Source organism: Thamnophis elegans, chromosome 11 (genome assembly GCF_009769535.1).
Source record: "Thamnophis elegans isolate rThaEle1 chromosome 11, rThaEle1.pri, whole genome shotgun sequence".
Lineage (NCBI taxonomy): Eukaryota > Metazoa > Chordata > Lepidosauria > Squamata > Colubridae > Thamnophis > Thamnophis elegans.
In genome coordinates, this window is record NC_045551.1 from 56,470,634 (window position 1) to 56,484,117 (window position 13,484).

The following is a 13,484-nucleotide window of genomic DNA, read 5'->3' on the forward strand; positions in this document are numbered from 1 at the left end:
AGGGACCTTGGAGGTCTTCTAGTCCAACCCCCTATTCAGACAGAAAACCCAATGCCATTTCAGAGAAAGGGTTGCCCAATCTCTTCTTTAAAACTTCCAATATTGAATTAATCAATGTTTACTACATCCTTCCAGTAGTCATAACACTGTTTTTGTGCATATCTAATATCATCCTTTTTCAAAATCTAATCTTAACCTCTGACATTCACTTTAAATATACAAAATCAATTGATTAATTGAAACAGGAAGGAATTTGTGCTGATATCAATACATTCAATAACACTAGTCTATGACTATTAGAAGGAGGTAGTAAACATTGATTAATTGAAAAATGAAAGAATATGTGTTGTTATCAATATTTATAATAACACTAGACCATGTTTGTTTGATTAATGTAATAATGTTTATCTGTATTAATATTGATTTTGTACCAACCACATTGGCCATGCAATGATATTGATATTGGTGTATGTTTAAAAAAAAGCTTTATTGAAAAAAAAAGTCCAATGTTGGAGAATTGGAAGCAAGTTGTTCCACTGATTAATTGTTCTAACTGTCAGGAAATTTCTCCTTACTTCTAGGTTGGTTTTCTCCTTGATTAGTTTCCATTTATTGCTCCTTGTCCTGCCTTCAGGTGCTTTTGAGAATAGCTTGACTCCCTCTTCTTTGTGACAGCCTCCTGAGATATTGGCACACTGCTATCATCTCACCCTGTTGTGGCCCGGCAGGAGCCCTTGGAGCTGCCACCAGATTCTGACAGCGAGGGGTCTTATGAGTCGGCCTTGGAGGAGGTGGAGGACCCTGGACAGAGTGTCGACTCCGAGCAGGGCGCAGAGAGGCTGGTTGGCCACCAGGTGGTGGCAGAGCATTGGATCAAAGGGAATGTTCAGGAAACATTTGGGAGTTGTTTCAGGATGCACGCAGGCGCAGGGCTACTTGGCGTAAAGAACAACGGAGTAACTACAGGAGGTGTTTACGAGCAGCTGATGCTGATTAAGATCCTCTCCTGAATATAAAAGAGACTGTTTGTGCCACACCCTGGTTGCAGGAGTCAACGTTCTCGTTCACGTTCATGATTTAGAGAAACCAACTTGGAGAAGTGGTTTGCTATGCGAACTTGTTTGCATTGCCTAGGTTTGTAGTAATTGTTGCCAGAGAGCTTATCTCTTTGTTTATTTTGGGCTTGCAGCCAACAAGAGTCTGGACTGATTAAAAGTATTCTTATTTACATTTGCTTGTGGCTTTCGTTCCTGGATGGAGAAGGGGGGGGGGGCAGAACACACCCTTAGTCCTTCTTTTCGTCAAACTACACATAGAAACCACAAACTACTTCTGGGCATTGTTGTAACACAGATATGGCAATTGTCTTTCTCTTGCAATTTTAGCATCCTTCGCGATGTCATTCTCTTTCTCTTCTTTTTGCTTTCTTCTTAAGGTCCCAGATGTCATCAGTAGTATAAGACAGGCTTCCAAAGTTGCCCTCAAAGAAGACGTCAAGCCCAATAAAGAAAATGAAGATGCCTTCTACAACTCCCAAAAGTTTGAGGTGCTGTATCGTGGGAAGGTGACGGTGGCCCACAAAAAGGCTCCCTCCTCCCTCATCGACGATTGCATCGAGAAGTTCCACCTCCACGAACGTCAGCGCCTGAAGCTGCTGAGCGAGCACTGCAGCACCGAGTCCAGCATGGACCTCATGACATGGGAGGATGGTCCCTCTTCCCCTTTGGACAACCCATTTCAGGAGGTGGAGGGTTCCAGTGGAGGCACCCCGGGGATGTTCATTGTGGGGAGCCAGACCAACCTGACCAGTTTGGCCAGCTGCCGGACCTCTTTCCCTGAGCGGATCCTGGAGGACTCGGGAGTGGAGGAGCAGCTGGAGTTTCGTTCTCGCTGCAGCAGTGCTGCCAGCCTGCAAAGGAAAGCTCAGGAGAATAACGCCAAGCCTTCATCCCGAAGGCGCCATGCCAGTGCCCCAAGCCACGTCCAGCCCTCTGACTCTGAAAAAAACAGGACAATGTTGTTTCAGGTAGGGGCAGTTCCAGTGGTGGGATTCAAAAAAAAAATTACTACCAGTTCTGTGGGCACAGCTTTGTGGGTGTGGTTTTGTGGGCATGGCAGGGGAAGGTTACTGCAAAATCCTCATTCCCTCACCACCCCACTAACCTGTTTTCCAACTCCATTCTCCTGTTCAGGGCAACAAAATAAGATCAGCTGGGAGGCAGCAAGGGCGGGGCCAGCTTATTTGCTGGTTCTCGGAACTATTCACAAATTCCGCTACTGGTTCTCCCGAATCAGGCAGAACTGGCTGAATAAAACTTATGGGCAGTCCCCCCCCCCCATGTTTTATTTATTTTATTTATATTACTTTCCATTTCCACCAACACTGAGATCTGGGTACAGTTATTTAAACAGTCACATATTTGTATGATATTCATCACAATAATATTTATGGTATGACTATATATCAGTATAATTACAATAGTACACAACATCATCATCAAATTCTCTCATGCTGATTGCATCGGCTTACAGTTTGCAGCTTACAACCTTACATCGGCTGGCAGCTATTAAATCCTCAGTCCCTGACACAGGGTGAAATTGCATTGTTGTGAGGTAAACACAAGAATGCAAAGGAAAGAGTGAGGGGAGAGAAGGAAAGAGGGAGAGAGAAAATGGGAGGGGGAGGGAGGGAGGGAGGGAGGAAGGAAGGAAGGAAGGAAGGTTTGGATGTGTTTTTATAGCCCAATCTTGGCAGTTGATGGAAAAAAAAGAGCCCTTTGCTCTCCATCTCTGATCAGCAGTCAATGGAAGGTGTTACAACTGGCTTTTATGCTCTGCAGAGGTCCACATAAATGAATATTTGCCAACCTAGTTGGACGGCCATTTTGTATTTTGGTGGAGGGCAGAAATTGAGACCAATTACTTTTGCCAGAAATACTCAGGTAGGAGTTGAGAGAAAAATGGAGGCAGTGTGGAAGATCTCGGTGCCGCTCCAGATCTGTGAAACCGAAGCAAAGGGCTGGGGAGTCTCTCTGCAAAGCCTTTCTCATATTTTTTTTAGGCAATTAGTCAAGCAGGTCCTTGGCAGCATCTCTGCCTCATTCTTGGCAGAACATCAGTTTGGGAAGCTTCGCTTTGACGTGCCTTTGATAAGCTGTGTGAGGAAATACTTCGGTGCTGGGCCCGCAGTTTTCAGAGCAGCTTCCTCCCCTCTCCTCCCCCCCCCCAAGATATTCTGCATCACCTCCTGCTTTGACATGTTTGTTTTCTCTCTTCCAAGGTTGGTCGGTTTGAAATTAACCTCATCAGTCCAGACTCCAAATCAGTTGTCTTGGAGAAGAACTTCAAAGACATCTCCTCATGTTCTCAGGTAAGAGGCTCAGGTATGAGCCGTGGTGGCGCAGTGGTTAGAGTGCAGTACTTCAGGCTTCTTCTGCTGCCCGCTGTCTGCCTGAAATTTGGCAGTTCAAATCTCACCGCCTCAAGGTTGACTCAGCCTTCCATCCTTCCGAGGTGGGAACAACTGAATGGCTGAGGATGACTACAAGGCAACCTCAGTTTATCTCTAAGCAAACCATTTAAATTATGGCCATGATGATGAGCCATGGTGGCGCAGTGGTTAGAGTGCAGTACTGCAGGCTACTTCTGCTGACTTCTGGCCGCGTGCAATTTGGCAGTTCAAATCTCACCAGGCTCAAGGTTGACTTGGCCTTCTACCCTTCTGAAGTCGGTAAAGTGAGGACCCAGATTGTTGGGGGCAAGAGGCTGTCTCTGTAGACCACTTAGAGAGGACTTTAAAAGCACTGTAAAGTGGTATATAAGTCTAAGCGCTATTGCTATTGCTTCTAGTTGTGATTTTATACCTCTCTTCTCCAATGGAGACACCATCAACTTTAGAAGGCTACATAGATCAAGGGATTTTTTTTTAAAAAAAAATCTACAAATGGTTATCACTTATGCAGTAATTAAAGGCCAGATATTCTAGCCGGCAGAAAATTATATGTTTAGGGTTTTACTTTTTAAAAAAAATATAAAAGCCTTAAGATTAAAATTCTAGGCTATGTCATTTGATGGATTAAGAAGTTTCCAGGGATTGTACTGACAAAAATGATACAGTGAAATCAAAAGGAGAAAATGCTAGCTCAAAGCTATCTACGATTCTGTGCGGTTAGGAGAACCCCCAAATCCACTCCTGGCTGGCCCTGCCCACCCTGCCCCTCCCCTCCCCAGGAGTTCCCACGTGGCCCGTTTTGGATGCAGGTAAGTGCAGGGTGCTTGTGGAGGCCCAGGGAGGGTGAAAATGGGCCTACTGGAAGTTTGGGAAGTTTGCCCTTCCGGATGCTCAAGGAAAGCCTCTGGAGCCTGGGGGAGGGCAACCCCCCCCATGATGCAGGAGGCTGACTAGGCCACACCCACCATGGCCACACTCACCCAGCCTCTGGGCAGAGAAGACCTTGCTAAAATTTGTGAAGCCCACTCCTGAGAAGGTTGGGTTTTCATAGTATAAATCTATTTCACTGGCATGGGCCAACTGTTTACTACTAGAGTTCTTTATGGCCAGAGTTAGGGTTCCTGAAATACATGTGCATCCTACTCAGTAGTGGGTTCCAGATCCCATTCCAACTGGTACAGTTGGAACGGGCCCGGCAGCGTCCACATGGATGCCCGCAGGACGCGTGCCCACATGTGTAGCGCGCACCTGCGGTACGCCCCGGTACGTCCGTACCTCCGCGACGCTCCAGTTGCTCCACTGTACATGCTATGTGCGCGGAAGCGCAGAAGCCTTAAAAGACAGATAAGGAGCTCGGGTGGGTAACCCTACCGGTATCCAGTGCTCCAGGCTGGCTCCGGTACGCCCGTACCGGGGCGTACCGCCTGCAACCCACCACTGATCCTACTACTCTCTTCTGTTTTTGTTGGACTGAAATAGCAGCACAATGTGAAATGAGGTTTCAAGTGGGGGAAGTGCACTGCACCGGTTTGATTTAAAACAGGAAGGTTCATTTGCAAGGCCTGTGCAAGTTGACAGGCAATGTAAACACAAAAAGCAGCACATGGCTCGTGAAAGGCCCCGTCTATGCCTCCTTGTTCCCTGGAGAACAATAAACAAAGGGATATGTGTTGTCCTGGCATCTCACAGCTCCTTCTAAGCAGAGGGATGACTGAGCAGCTACACTGAGCCTTTTACACCAGGTTGAGGAAGAAAACACTGGGCAGGTCTACTCAGAAGTAATTGGCTGTCAGGAAAGGAGACACGGTTTTCCCAAGCTGCATCCTTTCTGTGGTGAGGGGCACTCCCAAAATACGTGTGGAGGTAAGGCAAGAGGTGGCCTCAGTGGCTAAGACGCTGAGCTTGTTGATCCCGAGAGGTCGACAGTTTGAATCCCTAGTGCCGCATAACAGAGTGAGCTCCCATTACTTGTTTCAGCTTCTGACAACCTAGTAGTTCGAAAACATGTAAAATTGCAAGTAGAAAAAAAGGAACCACCTTTGGTGGGAAAGTAACAGCATTCCGTGCACCCTCGGCATTTAGTCATGCCAGCCACATGACCACAGAGACATCTTCGGACAGTGCCGGCTCTTCAGTTTTGAAACAGAGATTAGCACCGCCCCCTAGAGTTGGAAACAACTAGCACACATGTGGGGGGAACCTTTATCTTTACCTTAAGGCAAAAGGTAGTAGCTCTCCTTTCAAGAATGGAATTAATTTCTTAAAATTGAGGTACTCTCCAGGGGGAATGGGACAAATTGCTGCGGCCAACTCACCATGGCCAACTCCCCATGGCCAATTCATCATGGACAACTCGCTTCAAGACAACTGGCCATGGCCAACTTTCCATGTTGGCCATGGCAAGTTGGCCATGGCAAGTTGGCCATGGCAAATTGTCATAGACCCCTCTCTGGTCATGTATTTAGCAACAGCCCACACCAAATGGAAGACTGTTATGGGGAAGAAGCAAAGAACTTTCTGGCTTGCAAAGACTGCTATGGGGAAATGTCTGGGGCTGGGAATTTACATCCATCCCAGGAGTCTTTTGTGGGTGTGGAAGGGAAGGACTCCCCACCTGTGCTAGTCTGTCATTGCCTCATCTCTTAATATCCCAGAGATGCTCTCCACATACACAAGAACTCATGAAATTAGACAAAAGGTCCTGATTGGGCGGGTAGTCCTCAACTTGCGACCACAATTGAACCCAATGTTTCTGTGAAACATTTGTTAAGTGAGTTTTGTCCCATTTTTACGACCTTTCCTGCCACAGTTGCTAAGTGAATTATTGCAATTGTTAAATTAGTAACCCGGTTGTTAAGTGAATCTGGCTTCTCCACTAACTTTGTCCGAAGATGATCACGTGACCCCCAGAACCCTGCAAGCGTCATAAGTATGAGTCAGTTCCCAAGCATCAGAATTTTGATCACGTGATCATGGGAACACTGCAGTGGTCATAAGTGTAAAACAAATGGTCCTAAGTCACTTCTTTTAATCCCGTGTTAACTTTGAATGGCCACTAAATGAATTGTTGTAAGTCGAGGTCCACCTGTGCTCTGGTAAGTGGCTTTATTGGGGGCACGGAGGCCTAGCAACCAAGATGCTGTGATTGTCAACTGAAAGATTAGCAGTTAGAGATTCCAATACCGCAAGATGGGGTGAGCTCCCATTCCTGCCTCATTTCCTGCCAGCCTAACAGTTCGAAAATGTGCAAACGCAAGTATATAAATAGGTACCACTTCAGCGTTCCGTGCACCTCTGCATATGAGCCCATAGAAGAATATTTGGACCAGCGTTTCTCAACCTTGGCGACTTTAAGTCCTGAGGACTTCAACTCCCAGAATTCCCCAGCCAGCTGTGCTGGCTGGGGGATTCTGGGAGTTGAAGTCCCCAGGATTTAAAGTCGCCAAGGATGAGAAACACTAATTTGGACAATGCTGCTGGCTCCTTTAGCTAGGAAAGGGAGATGAACACTGCCCCCTGGAGTCAGACACAACTGGACAGGGGAAACCCTTAACCTTTGATGGCTTTAATCACCGCTTCTTTAATTTCCTTGAACTAAATGTTGATGTTTTGTTCCATTTCTCCCTCTCCTTCCCTCTAGGGCATAAAGCACATTGATCATTTTGGTTTTATATGTCGGGAATCCACCGAACCTGGAATAAACCAGTATGCTTGCTATGTCTTCCAGTGTGCGAGCGAATCTCTGGTAAGAATCTTCAAAATACCATTTGCACTGTCTGTTTGACACAGAACTGGGCGGGTGGGGGAGAGGAGATAAGGCTGTTTTCTGTTTCTGATCCATATGATCTTGGGAGTAGGCTTGATTGCTTCTTCAGTTGGAACTGGTCCATATCAGAGAGAGAAAAACAGAGCCAATTCTCTCTGGTCAAAGATTTGTACATACCTCACCAGCCTTCCACAATGGTTGTCTAGTTTCTACCTTCCAGAGTTTTAATAAAATCAATATGATGGTGTTGTGGCCCGCCAGTGAATCTGGCAGCAGATTCGGACAGTGAGGAGATTGGAGAGGAACATGGGCCTGTATTGGAGTCTGAGGAAGGCTCTGACGAGGGCTCTGGGTTGAAGGCAGAAATGGGGCTAGGGCCGTCTGAGAGTTACCAGCTGCCTTTGGATATCAGTGGGGCAGAAGAACATCTGGAGCCTGTTCCCAGCGTGAGCATGCGCAGAGCTTCCAGGAGAAGGGACCAGCTAAGGAACAAGGGCCAACTCAGGAGTAGAGCCACAGGTGGATGGTGAATGGCCCCTCCCCTAGGGAATAAAGAGGAGCGAAAGGGGAGAGGAGTTTGCAGGATACAATAGGTTCAATTCATTAGGGTGAAGATCTGCTCCTGACTTCTTGCCAAGTATTGTCTGCTACAGAGTGGCATTTGGAAGATATCGGCCTGGCAGCTCTCCAAGCCTAATAAATGTCTGTAGTTGTGAAATCTCTTGAAAGACTGTTAGCTGGGACTTTGGTGGAGAGGAATTCACTTTAACCTAAATAGAAGGGGTTTTATCGGGAAGAGGAGTCGGCTTCGTGCTTTTGGGAAGCCTAGGTCAGAACAGATGGTTGATTAGACCCACTAAAATGTTTTCTCCTAATTCAAGTGAAATTTACCCTCCTGTAATCCAGACTCTTTCTGGGCTATCTGTGTGTCTTCCTTCCGTCAACAGCCCTGAAAGGGCTGCCCACCCCAGGACTCCCCAAAATCACTGAATTTTCTCACTGAATTTATTCTTGACTACCTTCATGCCATCTGCTGAAGCCACGCCACTGGTATTCTCCTTAAAATACTCCAAATTTCAGTGCAGTTCAAGCAGAAAAATTATTTCTGAGCCGTGGTGGTGCACTGGTTAGAGTGCAGTATTGCAGGTCACTTCTGCTGACTGCCGGCTGCCTGCAGTCAGTCATTTCGAATCTCACCGGCTCAAGGTTGACTCAGCCTTCCATCCTTCCGAAGTAGGTAAAATGAGGACCCAGATTGCTGGGGGCAAGAGGCTGACTCTATAAACCACTTAGAGAGGGCAATAAAGCACTGTGAAGCGGTATCTGAAGTGAAGAAGCTTCTTGGATGAGAAGTCAAAATGTTTTCAGAAGGGAAAACCCCCAAGAACATCCAGTTGGCTTATGGAAAAGCAACTTTGGGACAACAGCTCAAATACAATATTTTTCGGAGTAAAAGACGCACCTTTTTCCCTCAAAAAAGAGGCTGAAAATCTGGGTGCATCTTATACACTGAATACAGCTTTTTTTTTGTCTCCCAACCCCCACCCCCTTAATCAAAATGGCCATGCATAGCCTTTAGGAGCTTTGCAGTGTTCGTGGGGGCTGGGGAAGGCAGAAATGAGTGAAAATGGGCTGTTGTTAGCTCAATTTTGCCCCCCCCCCAACCCCGAGGAACACTCTGAAAGGCTCCTAAAGGCTATGCATGCCCTTTTTGTGACAGAAAATGGGCCCGTTTTCACAAAAATTGGGCTTTTTTGCTCATTTTTTGGGGGGGCAGCTCCCAGGAGCACTCTACAAGCCTCCTAAAGGCTATTCATGCCCTTTTTCTGAAAAAAGAAAACGGACCCGTTTTTGTGAAAAATGGGCCGTTTTTGTGAAGTCTGCAGAGTGCAAAAAACTTTTTTTTAAAAATCTGCCTCTTCAAAACCTTGGTGCATCTTATACTCCGGTGCATCTTATACTCTGAAAAAATTCGGTACTTTTTTGATGCAGCTCTGACTGAGATAATTCTCTGGGTCAGAGGCAGCGACTGGTTAACAACCCTTGCAGAGAGTGGTTTTTAGACAAAGCAGATACTACTCAGCTTCTGAACGTTGTCGCAAGCCACTATCAGTAGGAGATAAAGAAGAAGCTCTCCCTTTTCTCTGCAAGCGTTTGCCACGAAGAACAGAAGGAGGAATGCCAGCTCTTTTTCAGAGAAGTCGAAGGGTTCAGCGCTGAGTCTCTCCACCCCCCCCCCCCACTCCCCAAGCATCCTGTCTTGTTGACATGCCTTTCCAGACTCTGGGCGGGTTTCCTTCAATAGCTCCATCTGTTCATCTACCGTTTCAGGCCTGAAATGGATTTGAATCTGTATGCCAGTGTCTTGCAACCTCTGACCCTTTTTTCCCCACCGAGCTTGTGAAGCTAGGCCCGTCTGGAGCAGGAGGTGGTGGGAATCTTGCACACCTTGGGGCTGGGAGTTTGCCTCCCATCTGCAGGACACTAGCGAGCCTCCAAAAGTTTGACTGATTAAAAAAAAAAACTAGAAATGGAGCTTCTGACACTCAAGAAACTCCGTGCTTTGGCTGCGAACTGTTTGTTTGGAACTCCTTAGAGGGTCTTCTTTGCAGGCTAGATAATGCACACGGAGAGCTGGATGTGATCTGGTTTCTGATGCGCAGCGCCATTGAAATTCACGGGAACCCGGCCTACTTCGGTGCTCCGGCAGCAGAAAAAGTCACCTGCTCTATTATGCCCTTTTCTATGGGCTGGTATAAGAGCTTTGGCTCGACCTGGGGGGAAAAAACCTCCAGGTCTTAGGAAAAGACCCAGAATTTAAAATCTAACCTTTAAAATTCCCTTTCTTAGGTGGATGAGATCATGCTGACTCTGAAGCAAGCCTTTAGCACAGCAGCTGCCCTGCAGAATGCCAAGACCCAGATCAAACTGTGCGAGGCCTGCCCGATGCACTCCCTCCACAAGCTGTGTGAAAGGATCGAAGGTAGCCACGGTTTTCAATCTTGCGTGGTCTGAAAGAGACCCGGGGGGTGGGGAGGGAGGGGGACTAGGAGGTTTCGTGAGGCCTGTCTGGCACGCTGGCCCCCCAGCCCCTCCTCTCCATCCGTTGCTGCTCATTTATGTGAGGAGAGCACAAAATGCCTTTGTGTGGGTACCATAGAATTAGGCTCGGAATAGCTTTATTGTCGCTTCGAATGCACACTAATCGGCATGCGTTGAAATGAAGTCATATAACAAACGATGGATAAGGAATTAGATATTTTCTTTAATGAAAACAAGAAAGATCAAACAACACAACACAAAAGCCTATGTGCGGGGTATAACAATAGCATATACGGCAAGGAGAAATAAGAAAAAAAGGAAACAGCAAACACCATTGCAGGAGAAGCTTAAAGAGTTGGGGGCCGTGTTGCAGAAAGAACCACAACATATTAAAATCAAAGAAGAGAGAGATTTGGTGAAACACAAAATCAATCTAACACTTCAAACAGAAATGAAACGGCAAAACAAAACTATTTCGAAACAGCAAATAAACCAGGTAGATGGCTGACCCACAAATGGAAAAAAGAAAAAATCAAAAAGCTGATGCAGCAATTACAGGATGAACATGGGAATTTGTTCCATAAGACAGAAGAAGAAGAAAGTATAATCCAAAAAAATCCTCTCCAAGGATCACCACCTCCAATATATGCTACCTAAACAAGACATAAATAAATAAATAAATAAATAAATAAATAAATAAATAAATAAATAAATATACTAAATTTTGCATGTACCATACCTATATTAGATGACAAAGAGGAACAACACGTCTTACTTTGGATGTATGCATGTAAAGTACATGGCGAGAAAAAGGAGTTTCGTGTCCTTCTGAAATTGCATCAGAACTGAAAAAAATAACTTACGACCATTTTTCACACTTACCGTATTTTGCGGAGTATAAGACGCACCTTTTCTCCCTCCCCAAAAGAGGGTGAAAATCTGGATGCGTCTTATACACTGAATACAGCATTTTTGGCCTCCCGAAACCCACCACCTGGGAAACCCCGATTCACTTAACCAACGGTGTTGCTAATTTAAGACCTGCAGCGATTTACTTAACAGCTGTGGCGACAAAAAGTCATAAAATGGGACAAAATTAACTTAACAAATTTCTCACTTAGCAACTTTTGGGGCTCAATTGTGCTTGTAAGTTGAGAATTACCTGTATTTCCCCTGGATGGGTAGCAGGTATCAGCGATAAAACAATGTCTAAGATTTTTTGCCGATGAAGCAGAAATGTTTACCTATTTCTGTTTACTTCCTTTATCAATGTTTATTTCGGAAAGCACATATTTGGTGATCAGCTCCCTCTGGTGGGCAAAACCGTAAAGCCACTGAGGTTGTGTTAAAGTCCAACATTGAAAAAGCTTCCCACGCTTCCAGTTCTTGGTGTATTGAGTCAGAGACCAAAACGGATTATGTTTTGTTCTTTAATAAACCACGTTTGCAGAAGGGCCAGACTAGTTGCAAGCTCTCGGTTTCCAAAAAAGAAAAACCGGGATTTCTCAGATCTGAAAAGATGTGAAGCTAGGCCTTGATTAGTCTGTAGAGAGTCTCAGTCATCCATGGTTTTCCCAAAGGTGCTTTTTCAGGAGGCAACTGGACTTTCTTGTTTTTTTTTCTTTTGAAGACGTTTCACTTCTCATCCAAGAAGCTTCTTCAGTTCTGACAGGATAGTGGAGAATGGAGAGGAGAGGAGGCTCGGAACATTCCTTGCCTCCCTGCTCTATTGAGTCCAGTGGATGTAACTGAAAGAGGCAGTGTCTCAGATAAACCGGCCCCAACAGGTTGTTCTGTGGATCTGATGGATTGACACCTGTCATTGATGCTTGATGAGAACGTTTGGGAATTGGGAAGAGGTCTCGAAACCTGATTAACAAGTTCCATTGGAGAAAAGCAAATGGCTTCCGTTTCTCCACAGGCCTTGTGGTCCTTGGGCTTTCTTTGAACGCGATGTCATCAGGCTTCTAGTCTCGTCTCACTAAGCCTTGAACAAGATTAGCGCCAACTTTGGAAGTTTACAGGATGCAGTTTGTCAGACTTTCAACAAAAAAACCGATAGATCTGAAGATATTTTCTCTAGGGTTCCCCCCCCCCTCGTTTTTTCTTTTCTTCTTCTTTTGAAGATGTTTTGCTTCTCATCCAAGAAGCTTCTCAGCTCTGCCAGGATAGTAGGGTGTTCTGACCCCCCTCGTTCCACACCAACACACACTCCGAGCCAAAGATAAGTTACGGCAGTTAATTAACAGACAGACAGGTCCTTGGCAGCAAACCGGCACAGATAAGGCTTGGCAGCAATCCAGCCTGCCAAGCTCATAACAATGTTCTCCGACATTCGTTCCTGCATTGACTTCTGCAAGAGGGATGTGTGAACAAGCAGTCCTTTTATAGTCTGGAGAGGAGCCTAATGACCACCAGCTGAGTGCAATTACCTCCTGTAACTGCGCAACTGTTCCTGATGCCTATTAGCTCTTCGGTGCCGTGCATCCAGGAACAACTCACTACTGGCATCCGGCTCACTCTCCCTTGTCTCCTCCCCACTGATCCAAGGCTCAGGTGCCTCCTGGTGGCCAACCAGCCTCTCTGCGCCCTCCTCGGAGTCGGAACCCTGTCCAGGGTCCTCCACATCCTCCAGAGCCGACTCATAGGGCCCCTCGCTGTCGGAGTCTGGTGGCAGCTCCAACGGCTCCTGCTGGGCCACAACAGTGGGGAATGAATGGAAGGATTTTTTTAAAAAAAACAAGACAGTCCAGTTGCCTCTTGAAAAAAAACACCTTTGGGACAAACCTTGACCTGGATGACTGAGAATACAGACTTTTAGCAGTAGAATTTGGGATGGACCTTTTGAATGGTGTGGGAGTAGGAATGGATTTCCAGAGGAAAAAAAATTCAGACTACAGGAACCTGGAGCATCACTCAGGTGACCCCGAGGACACAGATAAATCTCCAACTGCTTCAACGTCCCTCTAAAACAGGGGTCTCCAAACTTGCCAATTTTAAGTCTTGTGCTAGCTGAGGAATTCTGGGAACTGAAGTCCCCAAGTCTTAAAAGTTGCCAAGTTTGGAGAGCCCTGCTCTAAAAGGATGAAAATAACCAGCTGTCTACAAGGAATATAAATCCTTCCATTCCCCACTATCCCGTCAGAGATGAAGAAGCTTCTCGGATGAGAAGCGAAACGTCTTCAAACGAAAAAAAAAAAACAACAAGAAGAAAATCCAGTTGCC

At 46.0% G+C, this 13,484-nt stretch overlaps 1 protein-coding gene across 1 annotated transcript in view; it reads left to right on the plus strand.

Annotated features, from left to right (window-relative positions):
- The window catches only part of TBC1D4 (TBC1 domain family member 4), a 108,247-nt gene that overhangs the window by 52,743 nt on the left and 42,020 nt on the right, over nt 1–13,484 (plus strand). Inside the window, 4 exon segments of the mRNA XM_032226406.1 lie at nt 1,436–2,026; nt 3,281–3,370; nt 7,092–7,196; nt 10,068–10,200. Coding sequence (XP_032082297.1) covers nt 1,436–2,026; nt 3,281–3,370; nt 7,092–7,196; nt 10,068–10,200 — 919 coding nt within the window.